The sequence below is a fragment of the Prunus persica genome, chromosome G5 (assembly GCF_000346465.2).
Source record: "Prunus persica cultivar Lovell chromosome G5, Prunus_persica_NCBIv2, whole genome shotgun sequence".
NCBI classification, from domain to species: Eukaryota; Viridiplantae; Streptophyta; class Magnoliopsida; order Rosales; family Rosaceae; genus Prunus; species Prunus persica.
The window spans coordinates 14,784,485-14,801,266 of NC_034013.1; the positions used below are offsets into that span (position 1 = coordinate 14,784,485).

At 36.1% G+C, this 16,782-nt stretch overlaps 1 protein-coding gene across 1 annotated transcript in view; it reads left to right on the plus strand.

Moving 5' to 3' along the window:
* The window catches only part of LOC18775824 (serine/threonine-protein kinase ATM), a 35,613-nt gene continuing 19,047 nt past the window's right edge, over positions 217–16,782 (plus strand). Inside the window, exons 1-34 of the mRNA XM_020563871.1 lie at positions 217–538; positions 1,081–1,189; positions 1,288–1,425; positions 1,523–1,684; positions 1,792–1,987; positions 2,129–2,285; positions 2,387–2,526; positions 2,673–2,760; positions 3,243–3,346; positions 3,526–3,624; positions 4,288–4,344; positions 4,621–4,699; positions 5,270–5,344; positions 6,073–6,114; positions 6,230–6,300; positions 6,406–6,454; positions 6,676–6,747; positions 7,364–7,510; positions 7,612–7,701; positions 7,788–7,975; positions 8,495–9,104; positions 9,206–9,277; positions 9,395–9,559; positions 10,198–10,323; positions 11,673–11,800; positions 12,054–12,210; positions 12,894–12,940; positions 13,217–13,280; positions 14,016–14,090; positions 15,411–15,530; positions 15,878–16,063; positions 16,239–16,360; positions 16,443–16,512; positions 16,634–16,761. Of these exons, the coding sequence (XP_020419460.1) occupies positions 470–538; positions 1,081–1,189; positions 1,288–1,425; positions 1,523–1,684; positions 1,792–1,987; positions 2,129–2,285; positions 2,387–2,526; positions 2,673–2,760; positions 3,243–3,346; positions 3,526–3,624; positions 4,288–4,344; positions 4,621–4,699; positions 5,270–5,344; positions 6,073–6,114; positions 6,230–6,300; positions 6,406–6,454; positions 6,676–6,747; positions 7,364–7,510; positions 7,612–7,701; positions 7,788–7,975; positions 8,495–9,104; positions 9,206–9,277; positions 9,395–9,559; positions 10,198–10,323; positions 11,673–11,800; positions 12,054–12,210; positions 12,894–12,940; positions 13,217–13,280; positions 14,016–14,090; positions 15,411–15,530; positions 15,878–16,063; positions 16,239–16,360; positions 16,443–16,512; positions 16,634–16,761 (4,202 nt within the window). The 5' untranslated portion in view covers positions 217–469. The remainder of the gene's footprint in view (positions 539–1,080; positions 1,190–1,287; positions 1,426–1,522; positions 1,685–1,791; positions 1,988–2,128; positions 2,286–2,386; positions 2,527–2,672; positions 2,761–3,242; positions 3,347–3,525; positions 3,625–4,287; positions 4,345–4,620; positions 4,700–5,269; positions 5,345–6,072; positions 6,115–6,229; positions 6,301–6,405; positions 6,455–6,675; positions 6,748–7,363; positions 7,511–7,611; positions 7,702–7,787; positions 7,976–8,494; positions 9,105–9,205; positions 9,278–9,394; positions 9,560–10,197; positions 10,324–11,672; positions 11,801–12,053; positions 12,211–12,893; positions 12,941–13,216; positions 13,281–14,015; positions 14,091–15,410; positions 15,531–15,877; positions 16,064–16,238; positions 16,361–16,442; positions 16,513–16,633; positions 16,762–16,782) is intronic.

Consider the following 16,782-nt stretch of genomic DNA (forward strand, 5'->3'; position numbering starts at 1 on the left):
CCCTTATTTATTTTTTGATTTCCTAAGGAATCCTTTACATTTGCATGTCTTTGGTTTGAAAGTTGAGAGGTTTTTCTGTCTTTTTTGAAAAAGCTTTGGCTTTTTCCAAAAGTGAAAGTTTTTTTATGAGTAAAACCTAAATTTACTAAAAAAAAAAACAGATAAAAAGAAGAAAATTTTCGGCCATCGTCTTTCCTATTTGGGTTTGACGACCTTTTGGACCTTTGGACCTCTGGCATATTAACATCAGCAAATACAAACCTTTGCTGTCTAAAACCCTTGAGCTAAGCAAAACCTTGCCAAAAGTCACACTCAGAAACCCCACTCTCTCGTCTCTACCACTTCCTCCTTCATCTTCCCGCCATTTTTTCCGTCCCAAATACCCACTGCCATTAGGAAACGAAACCTAGCTGGAGTCTCTCGCGCTGAGAGATCGCCGGGTTCGTAATCGGAGCTCCGGTGGCTTCCGATGGTGATTTCCAGAGACGTCCAAGAGATTGTCTTAAAGCTCTCGTCCGATAAAGCCAGGACTCGAGAAGTATTTATCTCCTACTCTCTCACCGATATTTCTTTCCCCTCCGTTTGGTCGCCTGGAAAATGCAATACTACGAAAATAAAATGAAATTATTAAACTGATAATAAATAATTTCAGGGTTGTGAAGTACTGTATAACCTTAACCCTAATCGCTATAGTAGCGCTTTTTGGTAAGTAGATGTTTCTGTTTATGGAATGCGAACTTGGAAATTTATTGGTGACCAAGAGGATCCATGTACGTCTATTCTGTGTAATTATGATAACGGAGAAGCTTAATGTGTGCTTAATTGTTCTAAAGTTTAACATGGAATCCGAGACCAATCAGGTCAAAATGCTGTCTGAACTTTAGGCTTCAAATGAGAGAATTCATTCTGAAATTGTGTTTAAGAATGATTCTGAACTACTGAGTTGTTGGTTCTTTTGCGTTTTTGTTGTTTTCTTTGCTGCTTAACACAGTATTACTTTCATTGACAAAAAAAAAACACAGTATTGTTTTCTTGTTTCACGGAAATCATTGTGTGATCAAGATTTTGATGTATCTACAGGAAGGGATAAAGTTGTTGAATACATGGTTAGAAGGAGAAAGATCGATTGGTTTCTGTAAATATCTTGGAAAGAACACTGCAGAGCTTAAACCAGATGAGATTCCTCACTGTATGATGAAGATTTATTCACGACAAATGCAGTTTCGCTCGTATTATATAAATAATCATTGAAAAAGTGAACGCAAACTGTTTTTATTGTTATTGCAGCTGAAACCTGGCCTTTTTTCACCAATATGCTCATTCAGTGCGCTTCGTTGGAGATATCCTCAAGCAAGCGACCAAAGTTGATATTTGCAAAGACTCTACGGGTAGTGGTTCAGCGAGCAGAGGATGATAATTTTTCAGGTACTAAAGAGAGCCAAGAGATTAAGTTTTGAAGTGATAGAGAGAGTGTGATTAAGCATTTTACATCTAACTATGCTTGTTTTCATCATCATTTCAGGCAAGCCGTTGCCATTGTTACCTGTAGTTAAAAATCTTTTTAATCATATATGGGAGGTTGTAAAAAATGCCACAAGCTTTCAATCGGAATATGGGATTGTTCTCCGGCATCTATTGGCTGTCAGAGATTATCGATTTCACATGAGGAAGGACATCTATTGCAGTGAGTCATTCTTTTGACTAAATAACCTTGAGTACATATCTCTTCTTGAATGTTATATAAAACTGTTGTTGCTCATTTTTTTAATTATCTTATTCTGCATTGATAAGAGCTGGTGAAAAAGTACATGAAGTTGGTAGAGGACAGCTGGGGTGGTAAGAATGATAATCAATATCATCCCAAGGAGGAGGTCTTTCGCTGCATTCTTACACTCCATGCGCTTTTGGAGAATCCGCCTGGAGATTTCCCACATAATCTCAGGGAAGACATTGTTAAGCGTTTTGTCAAAATTTTCTGTTTCATTAGGTAACTCTCTCTCTCTCTCTCTCTCTCTCTCTCTCTCTCTCGCCCACCTCCCGCATTGATGTGGCCTAAAATGTTCAACATTCGCCTTCTATGTTCATTATGATGGAGTACATGCTGTTTTTCGTGTTGTATCTTGCCCAGGGATGAGGGAAAGATTTCGCGAAAACTTATTGAGTGTATCAATATATTTTTGATAAAAGATGGTCCAAATTTGGATTGTGAATCCTTGGAGATCCATAATGCTGTGCAGCAATTTGTGTTCCGGTGTTGGCTGACAACCCATGATCGATCCCTTAAGGTTTTTAATGCATTTCAAAGAAATTTCGGCAGTTTATTTATATGTATTTGAGTATCCTGATTGCTAACTATATTTGCATTTGTATTTTTTTTCTTTTGCAGGATGTACTTATTCTTTATGCAAGGTTACAGCTGAATATTACTAGGGGTGCTACTGATGGGAGCATTTTGGTACATCAACTTCTAGACATAGTTTACAAGGAGCTAGATCAAAGCTATATATCCAATGCTAATGTGCCTAGGTGGGCTTTTTCTTTTTCCTTTCCACTCTTTTTTTTCCTCGTTATTATAAACTTTTTTTTTTTACATTTCCTCTTATGGTATTCCTGATAGAAGCTTACATTTGTGGCTTCAATAGATGATCATGTAAAACTTTCTGTATGTGCAGGACTGATGCAACCAAAGATGACAAGTTTGGTACTTTGAGTAGCTCACATTGTGGTCTGGTTGAGCTTGCAGCCGCTGTACTTTATCGGGTAACTACTCCACTTTCATCTCATTGTGGAACTTTTGCCTAATCTTAATATCTTCACTGTGGTTTCGCAAATTTCTTTACAATGATTTGGATTTTTATTTTTGGGTTCCATCCTTCAAAGCTTATGTTAACATTGCCAAAGTTCTGCTAGTTTTTGTTGGTTTGCTTTAAGGCAATATTCCAATTCTTAATATGTATGAAATTATGAATTCCACACTACTGTATATGTTGCTTCAATTTTGGCAAAAGTGGTTTAAGGTGGAGTGAGGTTGGAGTAGGTCTTGAGTGCAAGTTTTGTTTCTCAAACAACTGATTTAAACACTTGGAGAAGCAGAAAATTTGTTGCACTTTTTCTCCTTTGCTTTCTTGAGACTGATGATCCTGGTTTATGGCTGATCTCTTTTTTTGCATCTCATCTTTTTCCTTTTCAATGAAGTTCTTGTTTCCTATAAAAAACATAAAAAAGGTGATTTCACTCTTCAGGCTTGTACTAACATGACTAAAGCACCATCAACTGAAAAGCGGGTCAAGAGAGAGCATGCTGCTGCCCATTTAAGAGAGGCTCTCATGCAAGGAAAATGGTTGTGGTAAGTTTAGGCTGACTGATTATGTTTGTAGTTTAGTTTCTTTGTGTAGTATCTTGTGCACTCTATCTGTGGATGATACCGCACTTCCTTCAGTGTAAAACAATTTTCTATAATCTAATGTGGACGATAAACTATTGTGTGGCACTGATGCTTATGACGGGCTGGTTTAATGATTTCAGGAATGCTTCATTTTGTTTTCTGACTCGTAAATACCACACACGTATTAGTAAGGATATTTTCATCTACTGGTTCGAGGGCATATGCACAAGCTTTCAAAGGTACTTCATGCCATGTTATAGTTAGTTATAATTGTCCCATTATCTAGTGTTAATCAAACTAATGTTTATTCTGATCTCTCTCTCTCTCTCAACTTCTTTTAGCATAACTTTACTGAAAACCAAGTTCTTATAATTTCGACATATGAATTTAGAACCTGGAATGCTCCTCTTTAATTGTTGTTATACTACTTTGGAGTCTTGTACCTGGTTTGTTCTAAGTTAGATCCTGTGCCATATATTTGTTATCCAGTATATATATGTATACTATATATGCACATTATTTAGGGAAAAAAATACAAACTCCTTGAAATGTGTGGCTGTGTTGGATCAAGGTTTGATCCTGTTTGCCTCTAGAATGAAAGTTGCGTCTCTATGTGGCAACAATTGCCGTTGTTGCGTGTATATGCAATTCAAATTACACTTTTGGGTTGAGTGTCTATGCACATTTGTGCAGTTAAGTGTTTCTTGACTAGATATCATCTTAAGTTTGAGTATTCCTGCATGCTTGTGTAGGCAATTACTATTGGACAGTTAGTTGACTCAAGTGTAAAATGTTTCACTTCTGGCCCATATCTGTGGTATACTTGTTAGCACACTGAATAAAATGGTGAAGCTGCTTATGTTTCGATTATTATTGTACTGATGGAATTGAACATATTGCAGAATTTTGAATGATGCAAATATGGTGCATGCTTATGATGGTTTGCTCTGGACCCTGAGGTATACTGCTCTTATTTCCCATAAGACATCTACTATTCAGTTGAATTTGTTAAGTGTATAGCCAGTGTGTGTATAAGTTTGATAAAAGTGTAACACCTGTGGTCCATTTCAATATGACTGTGGCATATATGGTGCTAATCTAAGTTTAATATTGTTATGTCTGCACAAACATCTACTGGCAAACAAGATATGGATGACACCTTTACGTTCTTCTCTCTACTTCTTTATCCTTTACTTCATGTGCACTCGTATTTATATACTTACTTGCATGTGAAGGAGCTTGCAGGAACTCTCGTCTGTGTTGCTTTCAGATCCGAAGCTGAAGAAGCCATCAAGCTCCTCGGGCTTGAATGAGGTGCTTCTTCTTCTTCTTTTAATTTTAATTTTTTTTTTTTTGCAGATCAATGTTTTCTTTTTACAGCTTTTCATTCTTTTTTGTGTTACCCCTTTCCAGATTTAAGCCTGTCATCTTTTAAGAGGTTCAATTGAAAGATTGTTTTTAACTACAGTATTTAAGCTACAGTTAATCAATGTGAAAAAGTAACATAAACTGAGATGAGTGGAAATCTGATTATCCATCCTTTGTCCAACTGAATGAACCCTGGGTTTGTACTATCCTAAGTTTGTTAGTGCTTTCTTCAGGGACTCTGCAAATATCAGTAATATGTATGGAATTGGTTCTGATAGGGTTGGAGTTTCCTCTTTACAATTAATTTTTTCTAGGAGCGCGTTACATAAATGGTTAAAGAAGTACTTGGTAAATGATTTCAACTTTAGGTGGTGTCTCACTTTAAAAAATTTACTGCACTGGGGTTGTGGGGGTTCAAGAGAGTCAACTTTATTCTTTATGTACTGCTACTATCATTAATATTATTTCCTGTAATTGGTATTTGAATTGACTGGATTGCTGGACAATATTTTGCAGTTTGATTGTGGTTGGCAAGTTGTGTGGACTTGCCTGATGCAGGGGTTGCCATTGTTCAGTAATGTAACTCCGGTTGTAAGTCTCGGTTCTTTCTCTTCGATAGGAAACACATTTATAAATTTTGTTTTTGAAATAAAGCTTGTATAAAGACAAGCAGCCAAGATATGCATCAATGCATGCTCCACAAATCAGAAAAATTAGAGGAAATTTTAATCAGCTTACAACTCCCACCAATCAAGCTGAATTAAGTTGGCTTTCTGTTCTCTTCAAACATATTTGTATTTTCAGCTGAGTTATGGATATACATTTCTATGTTTCTCCTCCATGGTTCTGTAATTACATATCTGGTACATCTTTGCCTCTGTTTTGCTGGAAAGTTTTCTGTTTGCCTTATATTGTTCTGTTGTCTGCCAGAAATTTAAGGTGCTCCAATCAGCTTAGATTAGTTTTTAACTCACGGGATTATTTTTTAGCATCACTAAAAGGTTTAAAAACAATTGACTTGGGTTCCAATAACTGTTAAATGTGTCGGACACGGTAGCTTTATTCTCAACTTTTTTTCATAGTATACTCTGTTGTTCATTATATTCTGAAATTCCCTTTAGCACACATTAAGACACACATAGCCTAAGTTTTAATGGAATTAGGTAAATCTAACAAGACGTTTATAGTATCTTTTGGAATTAGGGAATGAATATGTTGAAAATCTCAAGACGTTTATAGTATATTCTCAAGTTACTTTTGGAACTTCTGAACTTCTGTCAAGATTTTGCTTTTTGTTCATTTTGTGTGCCTTTGTGCAGGTAGATGCCGCTATGGTGCTCCTTGGAAACATAATATCAAATGTGAGTGTGACAACGTGTGTTCTTCAGACTGTTCTCTAATATTTTATGCAGTTAGGTACTGTCACTTGTATAAATTTGCTCTAAAGTCTTCTTAATTCACACTTTCTCTTTCCAGGATCTTATATACACATGTGTTGTACCTCAGGATGTTTGGGATCTTAGGTTATTTAAACAAATGCCATCAGTGTAAGTGCATGCATTGCCTGTCAATTAAATTACTATGATGACCTACATGTGATGCTGTTCTTGTGATGCAGGTTGCCTAATTGTGTGATTATGATTTTATTTCAGGTCTGTCTTGTATTTTATTTCGTGTTACTTCTCAAAGAAAGTTTCACAAGTAAGTGGGTGATTTGTAGCCTTGTTTGTCTCCTTATATAACCATTTGTTTCATTATTACCTCTACTTGTAAAACATGCAAGCAGTGTATTTCATCTAGTTTCTTGAAAGGCATTTGAAATTGCCTTCATTATAGTGAACATTACAAGATAGACAAATTAAGTTCCATCATATTTGTAGCCTTGTTTGTCTACTTATATAACCATCCTCATGTTTGTGTAGGGTGATGTTCGAGACATTTTACATCTGAGAAAAAACCTCCTGAGATCAGTTTTGGGTCAACTTAAGTGGATGGTATTGTTACTTTAATTTTAATTGAATATGTGGTATTCTTAGTTCTTCAATTAATCTTGTTTTTGTTAGAACCAGTGTGAATTGGCAGTGTTTACTCACATATCATATATGACCAGAAGGTCCGGAGTGAAGTTTTTCCTATACTCTGTAGTAATGAGAATGTTATTGATTCCAAAATGCATTGGAACACTGTTCAATTGAGACTGTTTGTTACCAACGAGGGTTTAGTTGAATGGTGAGGCCTGTGGTTTGGTGTTCGATTCCTCTAGGCACCTATCTAAGCCGAGTCTGTAAAGTTGAAAAAAATGAAACTGAGACTGTTTGTCATATGCCTCGAAGGTGTTATGGAAACAAACTAAAGCTGTAGAAATTTTTGAATATGGTAGTTTATTTGAGGAAGCCTTGTATCTCACTTGCCTTATTACAAAAATCATAGCTGACTCGGGGCTTTTCACTTATATGATGCAGTGGAACCCAAGTTGTGTGAAGTTCCCTTATATGATTCCATGGAGCCTCTGTTAATTCACCCCTTTGAAGTGCACGTGCTTTGAACTTGCTAAACTTTGTAGTTAGAAGTCATATTTTGTCAAGTTATAAACTGGTTTTTTGTGTGCAGGAGTCTTCTGTGCTTAATGAGCAGTTGGTGTTATTGTTACCTGCAGCTGTTTATTCTTTGTGTGCTGGTAGTGCTCCTTTTGCTCAATGCTGTAAAGAGCTTCCTCTATCTTACTCAATTGTAGATGTTACTGAGGCTTCAGAGAAGGTATGTGCTAATTCACCTTGGTTTTCATTTGGATTTTGAATGTCACTGAACTTGTTGGCGTCCAATTGGTCTGAAACTAGATTTTCCATTCCTGATTATAGCCAGAAGAATCTGAGCACAATTGTCTGCATGGGCTATTTGACTGCACTGTGGAAGTTCTCGCTAATATTGATTCCAGCTCTAGCGTTGAGGTACTGGAATATTAATTTTATAAGCACCCCATTTTTTGGGATTGATTAATTTCATATATTTTTTGAGACATTATGGTCAAATTCAGGTTTCCCCCTCCCAAACCCATCCAAGTGTATGGCTCCCCACGCAGATAAGGGATCCACTGCTTTTTGAGATGGAGACCCTTATTCTTGAAGCTCTAGTAGACAAGGAGATGGGAAAGAGACCTCTATCTGATGCATTCTTTATATGTGCTCTATTGTCAAACTTCATCTATGGTTCAGTCTTGACGAGGTTTGTTTCATCTTCTTGTCTACATTTGTATTTGATAATAACATGTTCGTATCGGTTGTTGGCTTTGTTAATAGGATAAATATCTTCTTACTACTGAAGACATCTATGTCTGTACGAAGTACTTCTTTTGCTAAGTAAAATAGTTCACTATTCACTAGTAGGCGTTTGTAATTTGATGCTTGGCTTGACATGCATATGTTCTGGCTGTCTTTATGAGTTTTTCCTGCATTTGAGTCAGTGTTGCACTTGTGGGCTGCATAGTGTACTTATGGGGTTGTAGACATGTTATGTTCAACACTGTGCAGTATACCCTTTATGTCTACATACTGATCCTGATTCCAGATGTTGTGTCTGTTATGCCATGCTGTAAAAATTTGCAGTTGAAACTATTTCACGTGGTGGTTGAATTTATAGATTTTGCGGACATCGACATCTGACCTTTACCTTTGTATTGCTGGCTGCTTTTATTCTTCGCATGCTCTACCTTGTTTATACCATACCTGGTTTGGTTTATTCCAGGCAAAGAGAGGAAGCTTCATCATTCCTTTCAAAATTGGGCCAATACCTTTTAGAATGGCTCAACTGTGCAGTTCATGTCACCCAAGGAAACCACAATGATTTTCTGGCTCTTGGTTGCTTGGGCTCTGACTTTGCCTCTAATGGAACAAGCTCTATTGTTGCTTCCTTAAGGAGTTTTGTTTACTCCCCTATCTTCAGTAGGTGGAAAGATCAAAATCATGTGGATGTTGAACTTTATGGTTCCATCATCCAATTGATGGAGAGGCTTTTAAAAGCACTGGCTAAGGTGTATGAAGTTTACGGTAATGGTGTAAGTAGTCATAAGTATGATGTGGCCCTGCAAGACTTATCAGCATGTGATACCCAAATACAAAATTCTTGTCCTTCTGGTAGCCAGAAAAGTAGGATTGTGGACATGGAGTTGGATGTTAATGAAGATTCCAGAGATGTGGATGTATTAACTGTTGGTGGTAAAATTGCCAGTAGGGTATCCTCTTCTGTAGAGAAATGGAAGCTGGACATGATATTGCTTATTTCAGATTTTTTCCCAGTTTTACACGTTACCTGGGATGTCCTGTTTGAACTCCTGTTGAAAGAAAGTGATCAAATGGTATCACACACTTCTCTTCTCCACATATGTTTGATATTCTGAAATCCATGCATGTAATAATCGCATCCCTTTTGATTTCATTTTTCTTTATTTCAACTCAGGTGCGGGAAAAAATTCTACTTGGTCTTTGTCAACAGCCATACTGGTCATCTCCTGAAAATGTTACAGACATGGTAATTAATAACTCCTCTGAATTTAGGTTACAGATTTACAAGATGGCTAGGTATTTAATGGTTTAATTTCAAAATAGAGTTTGATGGATCATGGGTTTATAGTTGCCTTGTTTGCAGGTCAGTTTAATGAATGAAATGGTTAAGATGAAAGTCAGTCTTAAACTTGATTGTGTTAAGATATTATCTGCCATTCGTGTTTTGCTGGGCACTTTATTATCCTTGGACTCTATCAGGAAGGATAAATTTGTCATTGTCTCATTGGGGCAAAGAGGATCTAAGCAGGTACTTTCAAACTTTTTTTGCTCGATTTTACAATAAAAATGAAGACTGATATTTGCTGTCTTTCTTTTAATTTGTGGATTTTCTTCCTATGCACTTAACCTTTTCTCTTGATAAAGTTTTGTTTAATGTATAAATTCATATGTGCAGTATCAGAAAATAGTCATAAGTTTTATGCACTCTTTCTTTATATGAAAGTAAAGTAAAACAAAGTGACTTCCATTCTCGATAATAAAAAATCTATAAATTTAGAAACATAGCACAACACTATTTGTGAAGCATAAGTCAGAAATCAAATCTTGATGAAAGCTACTCCCTTCATGCCCTGTACAGGCAGCCAATTTTCTGCTACTGCATTTCAATCATGCAATTTATAAAAAAAACCTTATTATAGTTTGCACATGTCCTGCATAGCAACTCATACTCTTTTTTTTCCTAGCTACATATCTTGTCAATTTCTTTTTTGTTTGTTTGTTTGTATTTTTTTCCTGAAAAGAAAGCAAATGCTGTTGTATTGTGTATTATGCTCCTCGCATGAAGAAATCATCACGATAATCATTCCTTTCCATGGTTGTTGCAAGAGTTAATTGTATTCTTTCACTGAATAACCTTTTTTTTTTTTTTTTTTTTAAAAATCTCAGAACTTGATGCATCTTGGAGATGTGGTGAACAAAGTTGCTGAATGTGATCTTCTTGACTGGTTTGGACGTGCTAAGCTAATTAATTGCATATGCGATTTTGTTTTACTTAGTCCTCAAATTGGTGAGGTGATTTATTTCTCAATTACAAATTTAGCTACGGTTAAGCTCTGGAGCATTTGCAGGACAAAAATGAATACTGCAAATATAGATTTGTGCATGTGTGGACAACAAAAGTAGTTACTAAACTAGGAATCATTAACTTAGTGATCACAAATCCAATTTATATATCCATCACTGGGAAAGAAATTAGTAAACTTGCTGAAAAATATAATTTGCAGAACAAGGGGGAAATGAATTCACATGTGATGATGAGTTGTTATTATATGTTTTAAATGTCCACCAAGTGTCCAATGCATACGAGGGGAAATATGAATTCACATGTGATGAGGGCTTGTTAGTATAAGTTTTAAATGTCCATCAAATGTCCAATACCTGATGACATGGACCGGGTGGGGATCACTGATAAAGGGGTTCAGGGGACAAATTCTGGTTGTGCAAGTCCTATTTGTCCTGAGGTTTTGCGTAGCGTAGGCATGAGAGTTTCTCCCAGGGGTCACAAGGGGAGATTTTCGGCATTAGGGAGTCAGGAGTTAGACCATCTAAGGTTTGCAACCTAGTAGTTCATAATGGTTCTCTAAAGGCAGGAAATATGGATGAATTTTCTAGGGAGGTGGACAAAGAAGAGGGACAGAGTGGCGTTAGAGGGAAACAATGGGACAAGTTGGAGGAACTGTTGAATTGAATATGGTTGGAAGTGGTTAACTGGGGTAGTCTTGGCAGAAAGAGGTTGGTTGGTGATCTCACCCAATGAAAATTTTTAGTTAGAGTGGTTTTTAAGGATCTTTGGGTGAAAGAAACTTCTGAGTCCTGACTAAGTGGTTTTTGTGGAAACTCGGATGGAGCAGGTTGATAGGAGGTTGTGGGCAGCTTATGTGGTGTCAGGTATGGTGTGTTCGTGGGAATTTTAATGTGGTAATATTTAACTACAAAAACTCAACTGGTGGTCAATTAGGATTCCTTGGATTGGTCTGCCATTTTAGTTTAGGTGAGTCTGTTTGGTCCAATTTGGTGTGGGTTTTGGGTTTTAAGTTGTATTTTGGGTGTTTGATTTGAATGGACTCCTTGTCCATCTTGTTTTTTAGGTACTAATTTATTATATCTTCAATTTTTATTTTCTTGTCAAAAAGAAAAAGATTGTGTGAAAATGTGCCATTGCTTAATATAGTATTGGCTCCTTACCAAGTGTTTATGGTGTTATGTTGGGCAAGTGTACCTTTTGGATGTTAATAGGCACCTCAGTTCAGTTGCTTGCTCTTGTAATGCTTACTCTGTCTTAATTATCAGGAATAACTTTCTATTATTCTTTCCGTCTATTCTTATGTTGAATGGTTGCTGTGGTGTATCTCTTTTACCAGACACTGATTGAAAGGTTGTTGTTGATGCTCCAAGATCCTGATTATCGAGTCCGGTTCTCTCTGGCCAGACGAATTGATGTTCTTTTCCAAACATGGGATGGACATGAGGAATTATTCCATGATATCTGGTGAGTTTGGACTTAAATTATTTTCATATCATGTTGACTATGATTATTTGTGGCGCTTGTTTGTATTCTTCTCAACAAATCTTGCCTACCCCACCTTAACTTGAAAAGGGTACAACTGACATTAATGCTCTGAATGTCCTACATTCTATTTTATTTATTGTAAGTTCCCTCTTGGGGGCTTTACATTGCCTACTTTTTATATTAACATAAAGTATTTTTATTTGCTAACATCTATTTGTGCTTGTTATTCTAGTTCCAACTTTGGTGTGTTGTTGGTGTTTCCCTCAAAAGAAAAACTTGTTGCTGCAAGTGAGGTTGTAGCTGTCGGTCCACAGCCTCGTCCCACAATGGAAACTGTTATTATCACTCTTATGCATCTTGCTTTGCATAGTGAGAAAATAGAGTTTGAGGTATATGCTGACTTTCTTTATTTAAATTGTTCTCCCAGATGATAAAAATAACTTTGCATGCAAAGCAAAGAAGAATGTTGTGTGTGCAAAAGTTAAAAAAAACAAAAACCAAAAAGGAAGAAGAATCCAAAGTAAGTGAAATGTGGGTGAATGCGGAACAATTAAAACTGTACATCTACCAATCAGGTCCATTATGTTATTAATAGACTGTAGTCACTTTATATAAAGTATTTGTGACATACCCAAAGTTGTCAACCTTGCTAAAGTCATCTCAAATTCTACGGAGTACGGAGTAGCGCTATTTTTATCTTTTATTTTTTTTATTAGAAACAGTCAATCTGGCTAAACACATTCTCAACTGCTGCATACCATGTGCGCACATATTATAGTGTTCAGATGGATGGAAGGTGCGTAGAATAAAATTTGCAGTGTATGTGTGTGCATGTGTTTTATTTCATTTCCCTTTTTCTTTATGGAAAGGTGTAGAAGTGGCTACTAAGAATCCTTAGAACTAGTTTTAATTTCTGTTAGGTTGGAATGGAGTAAGCAGAAGTGATTCAAAAATGTCATTGGTCTTTTAAAATTCATTTGTATATGGATTAAATTTGTTTAGTTTATGACATTGTAAGAAGCTGTTTTGTTGTGCATTTGTATTCATTTGGCAATCTCCATGGCACATGCAGGCTGTGTTCATGATATGTGTGGTTTCTGCTATTGATCCTGGTCAGAGGTACAATATCTGCACTATCTTTTCTTTTCTTTTTTTTGAGAAGGAGAAATTTTATTTCATAAAAAAAACCATACAGAAAAGTGGATAAGTAATCCACCAATAACAGAAAGAAACAAGAAAACTAGTACAGAGATCTACAACTAGAGAAAAAAACCAATCCTAATCAAGACACTGCAGCCTTCCAATCAAGCAATATATTTGCACTATTATAATGTATTGTTTTTTTCATTTTATGTTTCTTTGATCTGTAAAGATTTTCCTTTCCCCTCCTTTCAGGGAATTGGTTGTCGCAGTACTTGATAATCTCTCCAGGCAGCTGCATTATACAACTAGGTTTAAGGTAATAATTGTAGTTCTCTCCTTGCATTATTACTATAATTATTATTATGATTATTTTGTTGGGTAATTCCAGAAGGGTGCCAACTCTTTGCTTAGCAAAATTCATGCTTCTTTTAGGAAAGTTAAGAAGGCTAGTTCGTTCTGGGGTTGCTGCAGGTTTGGCTTTTTTGTGGGTGATATGTATGGAGAGGGACAGGAGGATTTGACAATATAAAGGGGGTGGTGGTGGAATAGCTTTGGGAGAGGATGAGGTTTTTGTCATCTCTTTGGGTTTCAGTTTTGTCAGATTTCAGGGATCTTACATTCTCTTTTATTTTACTAATTGGAAGGTTGCTATAGGATAACTTGGTTGTTGTAGTTTTCTGTTGCATTTCTCTTGTAATCTGTTTATCTTTGTTTTCTGGGGGACTTCTTGTTCACTCTTACTTTTCATTGCCTTTTAATAAAATTTTGTTTCTTTAAAAAAATTATCACAAGTTTTATTATTATTATTGGGAAGTGATATTTGCACTGCCCTTATTATTATTATTATTACCATTATAATCATTATTTCTATTATTATTATATATTTTTTATTTCTTTTATTGGCATTTGGTGTAGCAAACAGTTTGCACAAGTTATTTGTTCATAACAACAATCATCTTGATCAAATTAAGACTTTCAATAATCTGAAACTTTAGTTACTTAACCAAATAATACATTGTATATAGTTGAGGTCTCCAAATTTCTTTTGCAGTACTTGGAAGAGCTTATGGGATCAATTCTCTTTTGTTGGATTGCTTGTGGTGTAAGCCTTGCTGCTCTTGTTGAGGTAATGTGCTCATTTGTCCACTGATCTTATTTATTTTGTTTCAATTGTGTTAATGACCTGCAGAAATTGTAGGTTCCTTTATTCTCCAAAAATATGTAGGGAATCTTGCTAATAAATTTGGCATCTGCTAGCCTTATCTTAGTAAAGGACATATTTTGCAGCCAAGCTTGTTATTGATATGGATTTTCCTGAATGATTCGTTAAGATGAAGGAGAGCTTTTTAACTAGTTGGGGTTTAGTGCAATAGCTTACACAAAATGGTGTGTTAACTATCTGGAACTTACTGATAAGGAATGGCTTTCTTATGTAAATGGTTGTGGAGATTCACTCTTGTGTAGGATTCAGTTTGATGTTTTGTTTTTAGAACTACTGAGTACAGTAGAACAGGTAGAATTCCAGGATTGGGAAGCAAGTTTCTTTGTCCTTTGAAATTCATCTTTCACAGTTATCCTTCCTTCTTCTAAGTGGTCCAAAATTGGGATGCCTTTAGAGTGACGTTTATCAAGGAGATTCATCCTTCAAGACCAAATACTTGTTTATTGCCTGATATCTGCGTTTTGTGCTATTAAAATGTGGACTCTATAGATTATAAATTTTCGAATTGCTCTCACCTATCAAATTTGGAGAAGGCTGCTACAAGTGTTTGGAGTTGTGGGTATTTTGTCTGGAGATTACTTCTTTTTGACAGAGGATATTTTGGGGCTGATGCTAAGAAGAAGGCGATCCTTCTTTGGCAGTTCAGTCTTGTCAGTTTTTTGGCTTGTTGGGATGGGAAGAAATGACAGGATTTTTTAGGATAAGTGGAGGAGGGGGATTTTCTTTGCAAAAGGAGCAGATTTTTGGCATCCTTGTGGCCTTCATTGCCCCCTTTAGCTTGATTTGTTTGGATTGTGTTGGAGTTTTGACTTAATTGTACTGTTTCTGCTGAAAGTTTGTTGGTAGACTATTTTTTTAGGTTGACAATTTGGCCTCCTTTCTTTACTTTTTATCTTTATTTAAGTGAATGTTTGTTACCAAAAAAACTAGAATAGTACTAACGATGTTAGTGTCATTGCCTTGACTATCTTGTTGGTTGCTGATAGTGTAATTTGTCTTCTTTTTTTTAAAAGTTCAATATTTTAGATTTGACGCTGCTAATGTTTGTAGCTTGTGCATTTAAGACAATTACATGCGACGGTGTGTGTTCTACAAACCATTCTGGGTGTGTCTTCACAATTAGCTTTTTGTGTTACCTGGTACTGCATTGTCAGACCAACTGTTGTGTAGGAATATCATATCCATAAATGTCCAATCTGATTAGTTGACAATTTACCTTTGCAGATAAGGCAATTATTTGTATCAGATTCCGAACCTAGTTATTTCATGCAGTATTGCTGCCATTGGCTTCTTCCGGCTCTACTTCTGCATGGGGATCACTGCAATCTCAGCTGGGTTGCTAAGGTAAGATGAATCTTGAACCTTCTTTCTCTCGTCCATTTGTTGGGTAACCTGTAAATTTTCAACCCTTGAGTAAATTTTAGCTGGGTTGTTAAGGTAAGATAAATTTTGAATTTTCTTTCCTTTCCCATTTGTTGGGTGACCTGTAAAATTTCCAACACTTACGTAGTTTTTCCTCAAAGTTTATCTGTGGTAGACGGATTAGCTAGGTTACAAGATTATTTCCCTATTCATCATCCGTTATTCGTTGTCAACTCTTCGTTTCTTTTTTCTATATATATATATATATATATATATATTTGTCGTCAACCCTTTTAAGTTGTTAGCCTCACAGGGTTATTTTATTCCAGATTGCTTGTCAACCTCTGGAAGTTCTGGTGAAAAATCACTTTGTGCAGATTTTTTCAGTTTGCATGGCATTGCATTGCAGTAAGAAATCTGGGTGGGAAAAGGGAGCAGATGTGCTTCAGAATTCAATTTTGCATCTTGCTCAGATATCCGAGAATGAACGAGACAAACTCATCAAGAAAAATATGGTTTGCTACTGATTCTATGGATTCAATTGGGTTTTGGATTGATTGCCCTACCTTTCACACACACACACACACACACACACACACATATATATATATATATCGTATTTTTTGGTTCATTAGAATTAACTAGATGGTTTTAATCTCTTATAGTTGTTCTTCCTTGGCACATTTATAGGTATCTATTGTCAGCCACATTCTGTCTCTTTCCTCGTCTGCATCAAACCCTGCAGTTCCATTCTTTTCTAGGGACACAATTGCACGTGCAATTCAGACAGTTGTTGACGGATTTTTGGAGATGTACACTATTTTCTTTGATTTATTTGGTTTACATATCTGAAAATTCTAGCTTAAAATGTTTTCTTAATAACCCTATGTGTAGGGAGGATGATGCTACTAGTATCTGTGTTGTTGACAAGATAAACATTTTTCGCGCAGATAGGGTTTTCATGGTAAAATGCCATTTGGATATCTCCTTATGCCTATGATGGGATTCCCCTTATATTCAATTCTCTTGTTCAGTTGGCATGTTCAATGCATTTTGTGAAATGAATTGCTATTGTGGTTCTGCAGTTTATAGTGGAACTGCATCATAAGATTGCAGCAGCAGCCCACCATAGGCATACATGTCACCGACTGACTGGAGTTGAGGTGCTTATAGATATTCTTGGGTATAGAGCTGCTGTTGCAAGCACTTCCAAGTAAGTTTACATTATCAGTAT